General features: G+C 35.4%; 1 protein-coding gene across 3 annotated transcripts; it reads left to right on the forward strand.

Moving 5' to 3' along the window:
* Positions 1-630: 630 nt before the first annotated feature.
* Positions 631-21139, forward strand: LOC129308483 (uncharacterized aarF domain-containing protein kinase At1g71810, chloroplastic-like). 3 transcript variants are annotated; one of them, XM_054949605.1, is made up of 21 exons: positions 642-1271; positions 1436-1480; positions 2379-2417; positions 2947-3117; positions 3235-3387; positions 3657-3692; positions 4899-4942; positions 5927-6017; positions 7156-7197; positions 7310-7418; positions 9031-9145; positions 9241-9290; positions 9419-9497; positions 11378-11428; positions 11505-11646; positions 11774-11818; positions 12590-12682; positions 12776-12817; positions 18957-19139; positions 19992-20108; positions 20660-21139. In XM_054949605.1, exons 1-21 carry the CDS (start codon positions 849-851, stop codon positions 20762-20764), a joined length of 2175 nt encoding a protein of 724 aa, XP_054805580.1. In that variant the 5' UTR covers positions 642-848; the 3' UTR covers positions 20765-21139. The 3 variants fall into 3 exon arrangements, 1 of the variants encoding a protein (XP_054805580.1); XR_008592631.1 differs by lacking the exons at positions 19992-20108; positions 20660-21139 and adding an exon at positions 17915-18176 and having other exon boundaries at positions 631-1271; positions 18957-19097; XR_008592629.1 differs by lacking the exons at positions 19992-20108; positions 20660-21139 and adding an exon at positions 17935-18176 and having other exon boundaries at positions 631-1271; positions 18957-19097.
* Positions 21140-21506: the final 367 nt, after the last annotated feature.

Consider the following 21506-nt stretch of genomic DNA (forward strand, 5'->3'; position numbering starts at 1 on the left):
TATTATAAATTTGATTTTTTATTTCAAAATTAATTTTGATCTTGATATAATTTAAACTTTATATTTTTTATAGATTCTTTTATTATATATATATTTTACCACATCTATTTTTATATTATTATATATTTTTTAACAAATCAAGTTTTACATAACAAAAAATACATATAATAAAATTTCTGTCCATTTTAGTAATTATACAGATTATTCAAACAATTTTTAATTTTACAAGTTGACTTTTAAAAAAATATATCTAAATACAAATCTTGTCAGAATAACTAACTTTTGATTAATTACATGAGTAATGGTTTAATTTATGAGTTATATATAATAAATATTTTTTGAACTAAGGTTTTAAGGATTTTGAGGTAATCTATTCTAGGGAAAAAGAAAAGAAAAGATCTTTGCAATTTTATAATCAACAAAATTGGTAACTATTCACACATTAAGAAATTTCTTTAATTTTTATTTTCGTAAATCACATTAAGATATTTCTGAAACAATTACTTATTCTGTTTTTATTCGTAGTATATTCTTTTTATTTTATTTTATTTATTTAGAAGATATTTTACAAGTATATAGAAACTCAGACAGCCAAACAAATGAAAAATAGAAGTTGATGCTTTGATTTTAGCATGTTCTTGTAAAGAACTGTGAATGGATAAGCCATGCAAGGTCCCGAAGACACCTTGTGCCATTTTCGAATATATTTTCTTCCCAAGAAGTTGAGGTTTAGACTTCTCTGAGAGGTTACAGAACAAAAAGCTTCTGCAAAATTCCACTCCATTCCTTCCTAACGACCTTCATTCACTCTCTCACTGCAACTACGCATCACAATCCTCTCTCTACAAATGCTAGCACATCCTTCTCTTTCTCATTCATCGTTTCTCGCCACTCATAAACTCCAATCCCCTTCTTTACTATGTCCCAAACAATGCAATTCCTCTTCTCCTTGCTGGTTTCTTCCCCTTTCCCCTCAACCCCACCAAATTTCTGGGACCCATAGGTCCGGCATATGTGCTGCCACCACCGCCGGTGGTGGTGGGGATCTTGAGGTCGATACCTTCACGGCCAAGTCCGGTTATCTCTTCGAGCTCAGTGACTCTGAGGCCGACTCTCTGGCTGAATACAACATATCTAAGATCGCTGCCATTTATAGAAGAAAGCCTTTGATTGTTTTTCGCCGGTTGTTTCAGATAGGAACTGCTTTTGGCAAGTGGTTTGGCCTCCGTTTCATTGACAGTCTGAAGGAGCGGTCTGATGAAATGTTTGAGGTTTGTAAATTTTATTTCGTGCAAAATAATTGGTTAAATTGCAGTACGCTTCTGAAGGAGTTATCGAATTTTCATTATTGCACAGGGATTACATTTTTGAAGCTTATGATTTGCGGGTTAGATTGACAAACACTGAGTGTTTCGTTTTAATTGTTTACTTGTAGGTTAGAGCTGCAGAACTCAGGAAGATATTGGTGGAACTTGGACCGGTATGTCATGTTTTTCAAACTATAATAAAATTTGGGCTTTCTTCTGATTTCCTTTTCCTATAACTTGGTGTCATTCTGATTTTGATCGGTAAAAATATGGGTCCATACTATTTTTCCAAGACTTGTCAAATTACCGTATGACATTGTTCAAGTGGTGTAAATGGGTCAGCTTTATCATTGCAACTTCCAGTTTGTCCAAGCGGTTGTTTCTGCATTTCGTTTTCTTCAAGAAGTTTTCATGAACTTTTTTGGGTTCTTGGATTTTCATCTAGTTTCAATTGAATGATTATAATTCATGAATGTTGGGTTGAGTTAAAAAGTTCATTATAAGTGTCGCCTCTGTTTTCTTTTCTTCGTCCCTTTTCTCTCGCCAAGTTTTGGCTTTGATGTCCCTTCGGGCCATATATGATATATCTGCTATATTCTTTGGCAGCCGGAGAAAGAATTAAGTAAATTTAATTTCCAGAATATTAATCCTCTAAATTTGAAGTCCTCAAACATGGAGCACTGTTTTAGTAAAAACTTCAATGCATTGCTCAATAATCGTCTTAAATTTGTAGATGCCTCTGCATCAATTCACCTCTATTAGTATTTTTATCAAGGTTCTTGTTGTAATGCCCTAACTTTTGTTCTCATGGAATATCTTCTTAAAATTTGGTAGGTCTAATGGGCTTTTTTGTCCTGAAAAGGTTTTTCTCATTAAGACTACACTGCTACGGATGCTAAATTATGTGCAGGAGATTTTTTAGTTTAGTTGCATTGCACAGTCTTTTGTTTATATCATGCCAATCTACTGAAATGTCTATTTTAATTCAGTGTTATCATCTACAATTTCATTTTTTTTGGATAGAAAACAACTTTATTTTATAAATTAAAGTTTGTTGTTACTTTCTTTCAGGCATATATTAAAATTGCCCAGGCTGTATCAACTCGTCCAGTAAGTTGCACGTAACCATGTTGTTATTATTATTATTATTTTTTCAATGTGTTCCTTTTATATGTTGCTGGTCTTTTAATATACTTCCTGCAGCTTTCCTGTTGAATTGTTATTTACTTGGTGATAAAGCTTCTTTTTCTCTTCGGATTCACCTATGCTATTTAAAGCACATGTAACACAGCACACTATACTGTTGGACTTTGTATTAGGATGTTCCTTATTGCTATATATTTTTACTTCTGGCCCTTTTGATCCTCTGTTGTAATGGGCCCATGGCCTAGACAGAGGCGCATGATAATATTTATAACGTGATTGTTATGTCGGTGTTTAATTCAGACATTGGTTTTCTATCTTAGTAATTACTTGAATAAGATATATTAACTTTATTATTCTCAGTTATATTCTATTCTTCATGTCTGTTTTCTTGCTTATTTAGGGGGATGGGAATTTCTTTATGGGTTTGCAGGATATGATCCTGTTTCATTGTAATGGTGACTAACTTTGATATATAAAAATTTTGTGCCTGTAGGATTTGATACCACCGTCGTATTTGGATGAACTTTCATTGTTGCAAGATCGAATAAGCCCATTTTCTACAGAAGTTGCTTTCAGTATGATAGAACAAGAACTTGGTTTACCTATTGATGAACTTTTTTCAGAGATTTCACCTATGCCTGTAGCTGCAGCATCCCTGGGGCAGGTTTATATATTTTGAGTCTTTTATCTTTCTAATGATTTTAGAAGTTTTTGAGTCCTTGATTGATTTTCAAATGTGGCTTTGAAATTCCTGAAAATTGGAACTTCTTTGTGAGAGTAGGTTTATCAAGCCAGGCTTCGCCAAAGGGGACAGGTTGTTGCTGTTAAAGTCCAAAGACCAGGAGTCCAAGCTGCAATTTCCCTTGACATGTTAATATTACGTGCCTTGGCAGGCTTTATTAGGAGAGCTGGCAAATTTAATACTGATCTTCAGGTAGTGTAATGTCTGACTGAGATTAAATGGAAGGAATGTGAAATGTAGTTACATTGATGGCAAAATAATTATCATTGCTATTAATGGCCCTTTCATCCAAGGCTAGTTGATAATCGATTATTTTCTTTTAACTCCATATGGGGCCTCGTGAGAACAATTACTCTTCTCTCTCTCTATGTATTGGGGGGGGGTGTATACTTCTATGCATGTGCGGTACTTTTCCAGTACCATGGTGTGTTTGGTTGCTAAACATGGTATTGTATATGCAGGCTGTTGTTGATGAGTGGGCATCAAGTCTTTTTCGGGTATGCATTGATATCCTTGTATCTTCACTTGAACTTTTCAATATGCGTGTTTATATGGTGAAATGTTTGTGTGCAAGGATTTGATGATAGAAAAATTTTGATATCTTCTTGCCAACTGAGGATCATTTAATTTATGTATCGATGATCTCACTGTCTGGTAAAAGACATGTAAGACACTACTTGTATTTGATACCTGCTGCTGCGAGCCTGCAAATATACTTTGGATCCTGATCTGTCAACGGATTGTATCATTAGTTGGACTTATATGCGTTGAAGTCCAATTACTTTATAGCGCTTGAATTTCAGTCAGGAGTAATAATTATAACACTTGGTCAGAATCTAGAGTCATGATTGAAAGACTTCGTCAGAATCCAGACCTTTTAGTATTTAATGTCTAAAAATGTTATATTACCTTGTCAATTAGCCTTCATAACTTAAAATATACTTAATTCCTTGGTAGTGTCAGGGTTCATATTCTTTCTTGAGTTTTGTGCTTTTTTGTTCACTTAGCTTGTGTCTTGTGAAAGGGGGAAAAGGTTAAAAATAAAAAGGAAAGAAAATCAGATTGGCAGAGCAATATAAATGAACTAAATTATTAGTTTCAGGATCTCAACAATTCTTATTGTTGGCTGGTGACTACGTTTTTCTTTTTTCCTTTTTTTTTTTTATAACTTGTTCCTTTTGTTTTGGAGCTTGCATATTTTATCATCTTTTTGTCTTGCAACCTTCCTAAAAATTGAAATCTATAAGGTGCTGGACTTGCAAATTGATTCTAAAAGCTGGTGATATGTAAAGTAGTATTTCCGTTTTTTTTTTAATTTCCTTTTATTTTCTGTTTCTCTTTTCCTCTGGCTCTCCACAGAAACTCTTGTTATGATGGAATGAGAGGATATTTTATCCATTTGATTTGTATTTCCCACTTCGTTTCTGTTGAAAAATTTTCTACGTTATGCTAAGTGATCCTATTTTATTATAAAAGCCCTGATTCAAAGGATAACCTTACTTTATCCAGATTTCTAATCAGTGAAACTGATTCTTTAAATTATTCCCTCATCTCCTAATACAGTCAAGCTCGAAACCTTAGAGAATTGAATAATGCAAGATTTGTAATGTTTCTTAAGCTTATCATCAATCTTGTGCATATTTTATGAAAGTTATAATTCATAGAACTTAAAATTGAATACAGGTAAATCACCTTGAATGCAGGAGATGGACTATAAGAATGAAGCTAGCAATGGTCTCAAGTTTAGGTAAGTGCACGCTATCAATGTCTTTGTGACAATGTTCTAGTCTTTATGCACTTTCTCTGAGGATATAGTAGCATGCTTTGAAAACATAGGCATTGGTTTGACTTTGTAGTAGTTGACTGATGGAACTTGGTATTGTTAATCAACAATTAAGAGGAGAATTAGTCAAAAAACCCCTTTAATAAGTGATGGAAGAGGTAAAATGGTCAAAAGAGACTAATTATTCCTATCACAGTAGCTTGGGCCCCTCTTGAGTCCCTTCTCCCTCATCTACTGGTACATTCAGCTTATTGGGCCACTGTCTTTTATTAACTTAGCCCTTAACACACTTGGGCTCATCATTGAGTCATATTTTACACACATTTGAATTACTGTGATCACCAGTCATCTTCTCATATTGTGACTTGGCTTGGAAGTTATGAATTAAGCCCTTAACACTCTCTGGAATTTTTTTTCCCCATGTGAAGATTGTATTGGATAGACTTCAACCTGACTTTCACGTTCTCTGTTCAGTCAACATCACTTAATTCTGTCTAAATCCCATCATGTATCGCAGACCTGGCTTTTAATTTTTCCCTCTGGATATCTTATAATGACAGGAGACGGAGTGTGTTAATGATGAGAACACTGACTTTTCCAACGCTTGACTTAACTTTTAAGTAATTCGTTGCACATATGAGCTGATTTTTTCCCATTTTCTTTTTCCCTGTTTACTTAGGTTTGAGCTTTTAAGAGGCTGAAAGTTTGTCTTGCTAGCTCCTTAGTCATTATATCAGACTTATGGAGCCTCTGACTTGCTAACAATGTCTTTATCTCAGCAGTCATCATAGCAGTCCCTCCCTGGTGGTTGAATGTTTCATTTCATCTCTCTGTGTACCAAATTTTAGTCCTAGCATTGCTAATGGTGCTTTCTTTCAGTTCTCATTGATCATTAATGGAGGCATGATGAATTCCTTTTTCTTCTTATTTATTTTGTGTGACGAGCAGGAAGTTATATGGCTCTATACAAGATGTAGTGGTTCCCTTAATGTATATGGAGTATACAACTCGCAAGGTCTTAGTCATGGAATGGATTGAGGTAGTTGTTTTGTCTCACTTGAGTTGTCTGTTTACTTTAGTTGAGTAGGAACTAGAGATGTGTCCCATATGTTGTATAAAGCATGAGGGATGGACCGCATTATTTATGGCTTGTGAGCAATGTAGCTTGTTATAGAGTTTGTATTTCATATTGATCTATTGATAGTTCAATGTATGTATGGCTTTAAAGCGAGATAAATTAACTTGGGGCTTAAGATGCATGACTCTAAAACTTTTTAGAAATTATTTTAACGTTTCTTTCAGTGCTAGTATGTGTTAGAATGGGGAAAATCTCATTTAAGGCCTCTAAAACACACAAATTTGCACTACAGGCCCAATAAAATTTGAAAATGCATTGCAGGCCAAAGGGTCCTTTTTGCAAATTTTGTTGTAGACAAAAAGATACTATTGCTCTTGTTTCAAAGGCATGTCCATGTATGTACAGCACGAAGTCCACAAATTCTCAACACAATGTTTATAAATGCACAACATATTTGGTGGACATGATTTAACTTGAAGTGAAATGTACAAGCAAGCAAATGATGAACAGCACAATGTTTATGAATATGCAACATAATGCCCATCAATTCTCAACACAATGAACATATGTAGACCTGCAACATTTGTGCAACATAAAGTCCATAATGAACAACATACTTTCATTGAAACAACATACTTCAAGTTAATGTGCATCGGATATATTATCGTACATTCATGAATATTGTATTGAGAATTCGCGGACATTGTCTTATGAACATTCTATTGAGACAAGGGCAAATATGTCTTTTCATTCACAATAAAATTTACAAGAAAGGCACTTTGGCATGTAGTGCATTTTCAAATTCTATTGAGCCTGCAGTGTACATTTTTGTGTTTTGGTGGCCCTAAGTGAGATTCTCCTGTTAGAATACTACCAATTACAAACTCAAATAATGAGAAAAATAGCGCTCTTATTGTAATTTCTCTTGTCAAACTGTCTAGAATAATTTTCCAAGGAAAGTGCCTCAACTTTCCTCCCTTTGAGATTCAAGAGAAATATAGAAGCCATTTTCTCTTGTAGATGATCTTTTTATCCCTGCTGCATGAGTTTGACACTTCTTCTGATGCAAGTCTTGTTTAATTTTTTACATCTATTGTAGGGGCGGAAATTATCAGAAGTGAAGGATCTCTACTTGATTGAGGTCATTTGTGAAGCTAAATGCAGACATTCTTGTTTTGATATTTACTCTGTTAGCAATCAGCTTTTACGCAATGGACTAAGCAAGTTCATCTTTCCTTTCTTGTGATAATTAGGTCGGAGTTTACTGCTCATTCAATCAACTTCTTGAGTATGGATTCTATCATGCAGATCCACACCCTGGCAATCTTCTCCGTACATATGATGGAAAACTAGCTTATTTAGGTAATTTAAGTATGAAAAGAATTGAAATATACAATCCAGTGTGTTTTCCTATGAATTTTACTGTCTGCTTTTTTTTCTGTTGGCTTCTTGGTTGATCTCTACACTAATTATCATGTTCGACAACTTAAAGTTTCAAATAAGTAGAACTCTTGGAATGCCTGCCTCATGGTATAAAACCCTTTTTCTTTCTCCCTTTTTTTTCTAACCTTCATTTGGTGGTCATTTCTATTAATTCCTTTGTTACTTCTTCCAGGTTGCTCATAAAATCATATCATCAGATATTAAAAGAGACAGCGTAGAGTGAAGAGTTAAAATTATTATATGATGTTTGATGCCTGTCATCCTAACTTTCGTTTTGATTTAAAAGTATAAAAGTTGAGACCCTTATTATGGAGCTTGGTGTTCGGATAGTTCTGATTCTTTGTTAGATTTTATACCCCCCTTCAGTGTTTTGGACAACCCAGAAGACAACTCTTTTCTGTTTTGCCTTATTTAGAAGTCTAAGGCCCCTTTCTTGGAGAACTAAAGTTATCTCAAAAGCTTAAACTGTTTGGAGAAGGATCATAAATGATATTTACACACACTTGCATGAGCAACATAGCCCCTTGCGTTAAAGTCATTAGGGCTTGAAGCATGGTCAAAACATATTGGGGGAGGTAATATTGAACCCCTAAATAGGTCATTTAGGCGCTAATACTTTGTGAAGAACTATTTCATCCATAAAGCTTAAGCTCTTTGGTGAAGGTCCAGCAATGGTATTCACACACACAACATATAAAACACAACCCATTGCTAAAAATTCATTGGGGTTTCAGCATGGTCAATGGGCTTCAAATACTCTGTAAAAAAAATTAATGCAATAAGAAAACTTGGGAGAGGTAAGGATTGAACTCCTGACCAGATCATGGATGCCCTAATGCCTTGTGAAGAGCCAATTCATCCCTAAAGCTTCTTTGAGAAGTCTCATATATGATATTGATATACATGCTTAACACCTTAAACTTCTGATGATCTATTGTAGGTAAGTTCTCAAAATGCACCCTCTCCCACATTGTTGATGTTTCTATAGTTTATAATTATTATACACTTTATGCGTAATGAGGTCTAAATCATGTATTATGAAGTTTAGTACAGCACCATTATGTTCTATTTTAGCTTGAAGTGAAACAACTTACCTATTTAGCCTAGTACTGGAGGGGAGGTGCTCAACCTTCCTAAAAGTTCTAAAGCAAAGCATATCTTGCTTGAAACATGATTTTTCTGAAGGGGATGGTTTACACCCAAGGTCCTAAAATTCTGAACGAAAATCAATTAGATGTAGTTCAGTAGTATTAAGTAAAAAATGTCTCTAAATCGCCAGCTGTGTCTGAGATGATTTGATTCATGTGCTAAAAGTCAGCCGACGCCTGGTAATGATGCCTCGTATGGATGGGCATGAAATTCATTGGCAAAGGTCAAGCCTTTGTCAGCTACACACTACTTACCAGCAACTCTGCCTGTCTAGCTTATTGAACATAGTAGTAATGACTTTCTTTTTGCATATCAAGAATATATAGTTATATACATATAACAAACATCTTTCCTGTTTCTTTTTCCCCCCTTTTGCCACCAGATTTTGGTATGACTGGTGAATTTAAGCAAGAACTGCGTGAGGGTTTCATTGAAGCTTGTCTCCATCTTGTAAATCGTGATTTTGATGCATTGGCTAAGGACTTTGTCACTCTTGGGTATATATGAAATACGATTACATACCTTCCATTTTCAGTTTTTGCGTAGACTATTCTTATTGATATAGATCTAATTTAATTGTAAATTTTATCAGGCTTCTACCCCCAACTTCTGAGAGAGAAGCTGTTACGAAGGCCTTGACAGGTTCTTAATTTATTATGTTTAGGTGAACTTTAATATTTTTCTCACTGTAATTTGCTGTAGAAATTCATTACCTGTTCTTTCTGGGGAACTTACTAATTACAGATATTGCCTGCATTACTTTGATGAAGGTGTCTTCCAAAATGCTGTTGCCAAAGGAGTTCGCAATATTAGCTTTGGAGATCTTTTAGGAAACTTAGGAACCACAATGTAAGTTCTCTATATTAAGCTAGGTGATATAAGGACCCAGATGACATTTGCAGGTTTTCTAGGTTTGTCAATGGCCCATAAAATATGCCTACAAAAGTTAATTATGTATATTACATGAAAAGATAACCATAATTGCATATCTGATTCGTACATTTGCCACATTTACCTTCTAACCACACATATTCTAGTCAAATTTATTTGATAATAATGTTATAAAATTTAGTTGAATCTATTATAATTAGTTTTATAAGAAAATAAAAAGGGTTAAGTGGCATTTATGCCCTTGAATTATCTTACGAGGAGCACTAGATATCGTAAATTATTTATTAGAGTAATGTTGCCCTTCCAATGTCAATATCATTGCAAAGTCGCCTCTTGACTAATGGATATTGACGTTGATGGTTAACATCATATTAACTTTGGGCTAAAAATCATTTTTGTCCTCAAAGTGTCCATGAAAGAGTAACTAACCTCCTAAAATTTAATAATGTGGAGCAATTGGTACCCATGTTTTTTTTTTTTCCATAACATGTGGCATCATATTTAAAGTGTCACATGTTTTCCCACCTGGGTATTCATTAGTAAGAAAAAGTCTATCAACCCAGATTAACAATCAATCAACAACATTGTCACAAGTTTTATATATCCACGACTTGTTAACTAGACATTCGTTGGTCGAGAAAAAAAATTCTCTTAGCTTGCACTAATGGTCAGTATCAAAACATGAGTATCATGTTTTGATTGAAAAATAAGAGGATGAAATAGATACCTTTTGGCTTGCCATTTGTGATCTGTTGGTGAAATAGAAAAAGGTTTGTCAACCTCCATTAATTATAAATTAATGGTGATGCCACAAATTATATATGCCTATCATGTCTAGCTATGACATTGATTGGTGATTGGTGATTGGTGAATACCTACATAACTTATATGGTAGGATAGGCAGATATAACATGCAACAGTACCGTTAGTTGATCATCAGTGCAGATTGACAAACCTTTTTTTATTGATGAAAGCTTAGTTGGCAAGCCATGTGACACCCTAAACATGGTGTGACATGTTTCAGCTGAGAAAAAAGGGTGTCAACTCCTCCACGTCATTGAACTTTAGAATGTCGGTTGCTCCTTCATGAGTACTTTAGGGGGAAAAATGTTATTTAACTCAAAGTCAATCTAAATGTAATGGTCAATGTCAACGTTTGTTAGTCAAGGGACAACATTACAATGATTTTAACACTTGAGGGGTTACATTGTTCTAATAAATAGTGTAGGGTATCTAGTACTCCTCGCAAAATAGTTCAAGTTCAAAATGGTCTTTAAACCAATAAAAAAATAATGTATAGTGTTGATCCTCTTAAACTGACTGAAATTGGAAACAGTTCACCTTTCTATCTAGCCAACATAAACCTAAGTAATAGCCTCATTTGAGTGCCAACTCAATACGTTGGAGTGATTCTGTGGCAGCAAAAGTACAGAGGCTATCTTTTATTGTACATAGTTATAATGGCTTGAAATGGCCTGTTGTACGACAAATATAGTCATGATCACATTCTCCACGTTTATATACTACTTTCTTAGTCCTTGAATTGGACAAGCGTGATCACATTTTGTCACTAGCTTATTAAAGATTAAGAAAAAGTTTCATGTAGATTCCTGAGCTTTCTAGCCGAAACTTATTGTTTGAGATTTCAATCTATAGGATTTAATGATTTTCTAGATCCAACTCCAGCAGGGATGTAAAGTTTGTGTTTTAGGCTTTTAGCTTATAATGGACTAAATTAACAACATATTGTAAATATTCTCCTGCTATTTTCTTCTTGATGCTGGTTTGCTTATTCTTTATGTTTCTTTTTGACATGCTATGCTGTCTTCTTTTTCCAGGTATAAATTCAAATTCAGGATACCTTCATACTTCTCACTTGTTATCCGAAGGTAATGCTATTTGAATGTAGTATTAAGTTAATGTCTCAGTTCCTTATAATCTATAAACTTTTATTTGCTCTTTCAGCCTTGCTGTACTCGAAGGCATTGCTGTTAGCTTTAATCCTGAGTACAAAGTTCTGGGTAGTACTTACCCTTTTATTGCTAAAAAAGTACTTACTGACAGCTCTCCTCAGCTTCAATCTTCCTTGCAGACTCTTCTTTACAAGGTAAAGCAAGAGACACGTTTATATGTTACTTGACCTAGATATGGATTATAAATTCTCATTGCCATAACTTTTCTCCGTTCAATGGCTCAATAACAAATTTCAGTATTGACTGGTCCTTCTTTATCAGGATGGCATGTTCAGAATAGATCGTCTAGAGTCTTTGGTAACAGAGGTAACTCTATCCTTTTCTTTTCTTATTTGCTTTCTTACCTATTGTCTGTTTGAGGTTGAATTGTTAAATGACGTTGGAACTTGGTAGTTCTTTGTGGCTTATCTATCTTGTCAAGTAATATATTAAAACATTTACTAATTTGATGTCGTTTTATTCATACCCGTGGAAAATATGAAGCCATATTTATGAAAGGTTTTCATATATTGATTCAGTTTTAAAATCATCGTTCCGAATTTTAACTTGAACAGATTGAGCATCACAGATTCAATCTAAACCATCATTAATTCTTTATAGGACCGTTGAAAACCATCTACTTAATTCTTTTTATTTCCCATGGGTGCCATGTTCTTAAATATGTCACATTGCTTTTGAAGACTGGAAAGGGTACTAGTTCATCACCCTTATGTCAAAGCCCAATAGGCTTTTGGATGTTGAGTTTGAGCTTAGAACTCTGCTTGACATTATATAGGCCCATTTAAAAGCAACTGATGTGAAGTGAACACTTTAATAGATTATATTGTTGGGCCATGCCACCATGCTCACCACTCTTAAAGCTGAATAAGCTTTACATTCAGGCTTGAACTTGAGCTAGAAACTACTAAGTGGGGCCAGTATACATGTGCTAGACCTCTATTGGCCAGATGACCTTGGCATCATGGAGAAATCATATGCGAAATGCACATGATAGTGCTTTTTTCTTCCTTTCCTGTCAATTTCTGTTTATTGCTTTTTCTTGTTCAGTACGTCAAACTAACAAATCCTTAATGACAGTCTCTCCGTGCCAAAACAGAAAGGGGCAAAAGTGACAACAGTGATTCAAGGATGATTATAAAGGAAGTCCTTTCTTTTACACTAACTGAAAAGGTATCTTGTCTGTCCTAGTAAGTGTTCCATCTTGCGATTGACACTACTCGTCTCTTCTCCTAATCCATGGGGCTTTCATGCTAAAAATTTTAGGGTGCATTTGTGAGGGAAATCATTCTTCAGGAATTTGCTAAGGTATGTTTTTTCTTTAGAGATCTCCTACAATGAGAAACAGTGATGAATTATGAAAGTCATAAAGCTTTATGTTCAATCATGCCCATAATAGTACAACAGACAGTAACAAGTTCATCCTGCCGTCAATATGAGCTTAACGACAGGCTGTACCAGACACTAACTGTCTGTTGTACTGTTATGGACATGATGGAACGTAAAGTGCTACGACTACACTAAAGCATGGGGCATAATTTGTTTTTCCCTTTGTTTTCTCAACTGTAACAGCTATGTTGTCTACAATACGTTGTCAAGAAAGGAAACAAAAATGGTTGACTTAGTGGCATGGTATCTTAATTAGATCTTGCTATCTAGTAGCTCTCATTCTACAATAATCTAAGTATCTAACTAAAGAACTAAATTGGCTTAATGCTTTGGTTTTGCTTTAAGAAGCCTCTAAAACCAACATTTTAACCCCAAAAAGCTAGTTGGAGTCTAAATATTATGTTTGGATGAGAGTTGGAGGCAAGTGGTGGGTCAAAAACCAAATGGAGGAAAATATACTCTGATTTCTTGCTTAATGTGATGTCAGTACACAGAAACATTGTCCTATTTATACTATTCTAAGTCTTAAACGGAACAAAGGAAATAATGGGCAAGTTACAATTGCTTTATTATTTGTGTTAATGGTGGTGACCCAACGGACGACGGTTTCTACTCTTCCACACGTTTCTTCCCATTCCTTCATTGCTACTATTGTTTCATTTCATCCTCCTTGGGTAGAACAAAACTCGCCCTTGAGTCAAATTCGGCATCATCGTCAATGTAAGGGGATAAATCAGCAACATTGAAGGTGACAGACACTCCATAAGAACCAAGCAATTTCACCTTATAAACATTGTTGTTGATCTTTTGCACAATGTTTAATGGACCATAAATTCTTGGGGACAAGTTGTTTAGGAAATCATTCCTTTCGCAGATATATCCAAACCAAGTTTCTTACATTAAAAGTTTGCTATCTCCGATACTTGTCACGTTAAGCTTTGTATCTCAAATTTTGCTTTTGGATTCGCTCACGAACTTGCTCATGCAATTTCTTCATTTCCTTAGCCCTTTGGTTAGCATCATAACTATATTGTTACTTATCAAGCGAAGGGGTCTAGTCTAATAGACTAAGAGGATGAGTGTTGTAAACAACTTCAAATAGGCACTTTCCAGTTGCTTGGTTGACAAAGTTATTATAGGCAATTCAACTTGAGCAAGAATAGAGTCCCATTGATTTAAATTCTTCCTCACAAAACTGCAAAGAAGATTACCAAGAATCCTATTTACAGCTTCAGTTTGACTGTCTGTCTAGGGATGATTAGCATTGCTAAACTGGAGCTTAGTTTCCATCTTCTTTCATAGCATCTGCCAAAAGTGGTTGAGAAACTTCACATCACAATTAGAAGTGATAGTCTTAGGACGAATAATCTCTTTAAAGTACAAATCTGCTACTTGAATAGCATCATTGGTCTTTTGATATGGAATGAAATGGGCCATTTTTTAGAAACGATCCACAACTACCATGATAGAATCTTTTTGCCTCTGAGTCTATGGTAAACACAAAACAAAATCCATGCTCACATCTTCCCAAGGTGCTTTTGGAATTGGCAAAGGCATGTATAACCCTGTATTTTGACCCTTGGATTTGGCCAAGTAGCAAATTCTGCATGTCTATATATGCCTGTTGACATCCCGTTCAAGTTAATACTAGTAAAAGTTCTCCTTCACTAGGTCAACTGTTTTAGCCCGTCTGAAATGTCTAGCTAATCAACTGTCATGAGCTTCCTAAATTATGGCTCCTCTCAAGGAACCTTGTGGAATACATAGGGCTTTGCATCGAAATAAAAACCCATCATATTTGTAGAACTGGTGGAAAGGTTGATTTGCAGTTGCTTCCCACACCTCAAAAATCAGGATCATCTTGATACAATTCTTTGATAAGGTCAAATCCAACAACTTTGGTCTGCATTGTTGTGAGCAGCACATGTCGATAGCTAAGAGTATCAGCTACGGAGTTCAAAGTTCTAGCATTATGCTTGATAAGGAATGGATAAGATTGTAAGAGTTCACTCTAACGAGCATGTCTATGGCTAATCTTCTGCGAAAAATTCAAATACTTAAGGGCCTCGTGGTTAGAAAAGAGTATAAACCGTTTACTTAGGAGATAGTGACTCCAATACTAAAGAGCTTGAACGACGACATAAAATTCCTTGTCATAGGTAAATTACCTAAGCTTATCATCATTAAGCTTCTCACTAAAAAAGGCGATGGGATGGCCCAGCTAGCTTAAGACAGCACTAATGCTAGTGTTAGAAGTATCATAGCTAACTTCAAACACTTGGTCAAAATTAGAAAGAGCTAGGATTAAAGCTTTGATCAACTTTTTCTTAAGCTCCTCAAAGCTTTTCTAAGCTTGCTCTGTCTACTGAAATTTTTCTCTTTTAGTGCAATCTGTAAGTGGTCCAACAATAGAGCTAAAATTGCAGATGAACCTCCTATAGAAAGAAGCTAATCTGTAGAAGCTTCAAACCTCCTGGATAGACTTTTGGAATTGGCCAGCTGTCAATGGCTGCAACTTTGCTTCGATCAACTCGAACACCCTCTACAGTAATGATGTAACCCAAGAACACAACTTCATTGGTGAGGAAGGTGCACTTCTTGTGATTAGAATAAAGATTATGTTCTTGCAAGGCATGCAAAACTTGCCATAAGTGATCTAAGTGTTCTTCTTGAGTCTTGCTATAAATAAAAATATCGTCAAAGTACACAACAACAAATTTGCCAATGAAGGGTTTCAATACCTGATTTATCAGGCGCATAAATGTGCTAGTGGTATTTGTTAACCCAAAACATATCACATTCCACTTATATAAGCCATCTCTAGTCTTGAAAGCGGTCATCCACTCATCTCCTAGTTGAATTCTAATTTGGTGGTATCCACTACGAAGGTCAATTTTGAAAAAGGTACTGGCACCTTACAACTGGTCTAGCATATCATCGAGTCGAGGTATCGAAAACTGATACTTAACAGTAATCTTGTTGATAGCTCAGCAGTTAATGCACATTCTCTAATTCCCATCCTTCTTAGGTATTAGAAGAACAGGTACAACACAAGGGCTAATACTTTCTCGAACCAACCCTTTCTTCAACAACTCTTCAACTTGCCGTTGGACTTCGGCATGTTACTAGAGACTCATCTTGTAGGCAAGCTTGTTAGGAATGATTGCTCTTGGAATGAAGTCAATGACATGCTGTATGTCTTGCATAAGAGGCAACCTTAATGGTATCTCATCAGATACACATTTGGAAATTCAGGAAGTAACGAATGACTCATGGTGGATTGGCAGACTTATCATTCACCTCAAACACCAAAATAAAGCTCATTAATTGGGCTTCGGATTTTGTCACCTTGAATTCCTCTTTAGTCATCAAAGACACAAATGGCTTAGAGGTGCTAGATTCCCTCGAAAATTGGCTAATCTAATTGGGTGGTAGAGGCGCTTGTGTGAACTTGACACCATCTTTCATAAAAGAATAGGTGTTTGCATACCCGTTGTGCATAGTATTTCGATCATATTGCCATGGCCTCCCTAAGAAAAGGTGACCTCCTCGTCATATACTGGATCAGTTCCATAAAACTCAGTCTCTTCCTCATCTTCTTCCAGTGTTTCATACACTTGCCTTTTCCTAATGGTGACAACCCTCCGAGTAGGACAATCCGTAGCAATATAGCTAAATCCTTGGCATTTAAAGCATTTGATTGCTTTAGAGCCAGATTCCTTGGGGGTATTTTGTGATGGTTTGCACATAATGCTAGATTGTGGCTTGCTTGAGGAGTTGATTTGCTGAAATTTCGCCTTACGAGCTTCTAGATAACCCCTAAAGGAAGAAGACTGGAAAGAGGATCTCTTAGACGTTTGCTTCTCAACACGTATGGCTAGACAAATTACATCCTCTAAGGTCCAATACTGTTGAAGCTAGACTGGATGGTTAATATATGTGTTTAAGCTTATAATGTAACAGGCTATTGTTTGCTCCTCTTTTTCCTGAATTTCACACTTCATCATGAGTGTTCAAATTCTCTAGTATACTCTTCTATAGATAAAAACCTCTGTCGAAGATTTTGCAGCTAGAGAAAGTTGTCTTAATGGTAATGATCTAACAGAAATTTTCTAGTAACCTAACCATTTTATCCCAGGTCTCAATCTTGTGCTTTCCCTCACGATCTCGCTTCCGTTTGAGTTTTTCTCACCAAATGGAAGCATGTTTCTTGAGTTTGAGGGTGAAATTCTTAACCTTCTGTACATTTGGAATCTCTTTATATTCGAATACCCGTTTAACAGTTTGAAGCCAGTCTACGAACTTCTCTAGTTGGAATCTTCCCTCGAATTCAAGAATGTCTAACTTAATGTCATTAGAACAAAATTGTTATTGTTGTGGACGGCGGCGGTTTTTAGTGGATGACGAACTGCTACTTCCCGAATTTCCTTCCAGGTTTTCTTTGTTATTGTTTAATAGAGTTCACTACATTTTCACTGTAGCTTCCAATTCTCATATTCTACATCTCATCTCTTCCATCTCAATCTCATGCACATTCCTGTATCTTGAAGGCATTTTGATAGGTGTCAAGGCTAGGATGAGGAATTTTGAGAAAAATCAGGGTAAATGGGAATTTTGGTGAACTTAAGGGTGGGTAGGAATATTGGAAAGATTTAGGAGAAAAATGAGAATGTTGAAAGCATATAGGGGTAGAACGAGAATAAGTATAGGGGCAAAATTGGAATTTCAAAAAATATAGGGGTAAAAAGGGAAATTATGGAAGTATAGGGGTTAAAGTTTAATTTCAGGAAAATGTGGGGTCGAAATGGAGTTTATGTAAATTTAAGGGGTAAAAAGTGTAATTTTTGGTAAGATTTAGGGTTAAAATGGAATTACAGAAAGTTTAGGGATCAAAATGGAAATACTAAAAGTGTAGGGGTCAAACTGGAATTTTAGAAAATGAGGCTGATTGGGCAGGGTGATGTGGCGAATATGACACGTGGTGGATACTGACTGGGCTGACCTGTTGTTGACTAGTCATAGTGATGACGTGGCAGATGACATCATCATTTTCAACCTCTAGATGGCACGTGTAGCATGTGTACCGGTGGCGAGGCACGTGGGACTCTAGTAGGTGGCGTGCGAGGGCATGTGCGATGTTGTACAGCGACGGGGAACCTCTTGTTCTACTTTTTCAGACCTCCTGAGCACGATGGCAATGTCAGTTTCGGGAAAAAAACGCCTGTATTGCAAAACGTGAAAACGTCAGGGACTCCTCTGAATCTCTTTCTTCTCTGACGTAATTCCTCAACTATTCCTCACTCTCTTGCTCTCTAGACCAACTCTAATACCAAAATGGCTTAGAAACTGAATGGAAGAAAATATATTCTGATTTCTTGCTTAAAGTGATGCCAGTACACAGAAATACTGTCATATTTATACTATTATCAAAGTCTTAAATGGAACAAAGGAAATAAATGGCAAGTTACAATTTCTTTATTATTTGTGTTAATGGTGGTGACCCAACAGACGACGGTTTCTGCTCTTCCACACGTTCCTTCCCGTTTCTTCATTGCTACTATTGTTCCGTTTCAAGTGGCTTGTTCTTTCTAAAACTTAGGCTAAGCCTAAAGCAACAATTTGTAGTTTCTGAGTTAGGTTGCGTTGCATTATACTATTATTCAGCATTTAATGCCATTTAAAATTACCAACAACCAAAAATACCCTTCAACTTTAGACTCCAACAAAGGCTATTCATTAAATGGATCTAATTATGTCTTTTTTAATATTTACAAATTACATATACCTTTTCAATAATATTATATATCACAAAACTAATGTTGTTTTCCGTCATTGTACATCCAAACTTGCTTTTGAATTATATCATTCATACATGTTTTTTGTCAAACATAAATATCCTAACATAAATCACACTAGTACACTGCAGTAACTGACTTTTATCCCAACTTCAGTTTGCAAATAGTTTGTGGAAACTTTAGTTTTGCAAATGCTAAGCCAAACACACTTTTCAGTCATTTTAAACCTAGCTCTTATTTGATTAGACATTTTTTTGATGCAGGGTTTAGATGCACTTGGGCTAGCAACCTTGGATTCTATAACTACAAGAGTTGCTGCAAATATACCGTTCAGTGCTCTCTTTACATACCCTTTAATGACTGACGAAGACATGAACAACCTCAGAACCTTCCAACGCCTAGTGCTATTGATTTTGGGAAGTGGTAGAGGTGAAGACACTAATACGGTGAGATTTATTGTTCCCTTGGATAGAAAACTACGTCTACGTTTAGCCTAAACTTCCATTAAGTGTACAATTTTAGGTCACCTGAACCGGGACAGAAGTACAGAACTAAATTTTTTGGTTTCCTTCATGAGGGAAACGAGTAGAAAATCTAAGTGCACTGATTTGTACTGTTTCAATTTGCTACCTACGGCTTCAAAAATAAGATACTTGGGAGAGTTTGATTTGTCTAAAATATACTCTTGATTTGTCTGGTTCCTTAATTGGGTTTTCCCATTTTTACCCCTTATTAAAATTTTAGATTCAAGTAAATTACGGGAGAGATATTATATGCCACATTAAGAAAAATACAATTTATTATAGAGAGATGTTAACCATTTAACAGTGGTAAATGTGGAAAAATAATTATATTTGGATGCAAATTTTATGAGTAAAATTAACTTTCTCCATATGTATGAAATAGTTAATGGTGTCTTATATTTGAGATCAGAGGGAGTATATCATCATAAGTTACAATTCTATACAAATGGGTATGACGGAAGCACCATAAAAATGATTTAAACATCTTCTTTAGGCATGTCAAAGTGAATGCATAACCTAACACACACTTTCATGCTGTAAAAATGAACCTCGTATTGGTACTCATACAACTAATGTGGAGTTTGACTGTGTCAAAAAGTCAAAATTATTGATATAACTTGGAGTTCATCTGTGTTGCTGATCTAGTCCTGCGAATAATTTTCGTTTTCAATAAAATTATTTCTCATAATGCAACAAGAATTTCCCAATAGAAATATAGAATGTGCCTGTGTGGTTGAATGGCTCGAATCAGTTCGACAAGTTTCTGTCTTGTAGGGTGGCAAACAGGTCCAGGTTAGTCCGTACAAGAACCAGCAGGAGCAAGTATCGCTAGTATTAAGTCGACTTGAATCAGTTCAAGAGATTCTTCCTGTTCTTTCTATCATACCAGAGGTAAAATTTAGCATTTGCATGTGTGGCACATGTAATATTCCATACAGTTGCACGTCATTAGTAGTGATACTGTCTCTTGATTTTTTATTTTCAAGAAAAGTGAATAGTTAATGTTCAGAAACTCAATATTTACCACAAAAAAAGGGGCTTACCCCAATGCTACTATAAAATTTTATACCTCAAACTTAATGCCTTTGTATGCCTACTCTTATCAATCAAAATATGATTCTATCTCACTTTAAGATCATTCATCATCCGAAAGCGCACACTATCACAAATGGGATTTTCTTGCTTGAAGATTACATCATTTTCAGCCTGCCAAATCACATATATTGCTGCACAGAACATAGCAACTCTTAAATTAAAATATCAAAACAGGAACCAATATCATAATCCACATATTGCATCACATTCCTTGAGATCCCATTAGGGAATCTGCATTCAAGGAAGGGATGGTCTCTGGTGGTTTTTGTATGAACATTGCAAAACACGTTCTCTTGATATTGTTTCCTATTACTGTAACACTTATTTATATTTGTGAATGTTGGCAGCTTCCAACAGAATCTCAGCGACAGTTGCTTCAGTTGCCAGCTGACCTGGCTCAACGGCTGTTATCCCGTGCTGCAGCAAGAACAATAAGAAGAGTTCTGTTATGACTGGTTTTAAATTCACGTCAGATAAAGGATTTATGGAGCATCTGAACTTGTCTGTCTCCATGGTTTCGTGAAGTCAACAGAGAGGTTAGGAAAAGTAAGTAGGACTTGTGACTGAATATGGACGGTGAGTGCTATAAAGAACATTGTCAAGTCAGCTGAAGATTTTCTGCTTCAAGGCTTACAAGATGTCTAATGCCTCAGCTTTTCATGTCAAGATTTCAAGGCTAAAGATTTTGATGCATAAATAGCGAATTCACTTTATATACATGTAAATTCCATTGGGTATTGAATTTTTATTCATTGATAACCTGTATTGGCCTTGTCAACAGCATGTATCCTGAGAATTAGAAATGAAGCAAACTGTGTTTTAATTTATGGAGAAAATTTAAATTTTATGAAACTTGTATGCTACAAATATTTTTTATAATCAAATTGGAATAAATGAACTTATTGAAATAAGTTAAAAAGATTTGATAATAAAATTCACCCTTAATTTGGATGGAGAGAGAAATAAAGAGAAGGAAAAATTGGGGGAGAAAACTTCTAAAAATGGTAAAATTTTGGAATTTTTTTTCCCTGGTTTTCTTTCCTCTTTATTTTCTTCTCACTTTTCTTCCATCCAAACTAAGCTTTAGATCCTGTTTGTTTAAGATCAACCCTAAAATAAATAATGAAGTGATTTTGATTAAGGTGCATGAAGGTTTTGAGAGAATCCTGAGCGAAAAACGAGGGGTTGTTGGAA

The sequence above is a fragment of the Prosopis cineraria genome, unplaced genomic scaffold, assembly GCF_029017545.1.
Source record: "Prosopis cineraria cultivar Desert tree isolate PC_DT_omini unplaced genomic scaffold, ASM2901754v1 PC1, whole genome shotgun sequence".
NCBI classification, from domain to species: Eukaryota; Viridiplantae; Streptophyta; class Magnoliopsida; order Fabales; family Fabaceae; genus Prosopis; species Prosopis cineraria.

What these genes read in the sequence shown, in the direction of transcription:
- LOC129308483 (XM_054949605.1), top strand. Translation starts at nt 849, where the DNA reads ATGCTAGCACATCCTTCTCTTTCTCATTCATCGTTTCTCGCCACTCAT. An exon ending in TGGAAAACTAGCTTATTTAG is followed by an intron (nt 7,419 to 9,030) that starts GTAATTTAAGTA and finishes TTTTGCCACCAG; the next exon opens with ATTTTGGTATGACTGGTGAA. An exon ending in CTTTTACACTAACTGAAAAG is followed by an intron (nt 12,683 to 12,775) that starts GTATCTTGTCTG and finishes TAAAAATTTTAG; the next exon opens with GGTGCATTTGTGAGGGAAAT.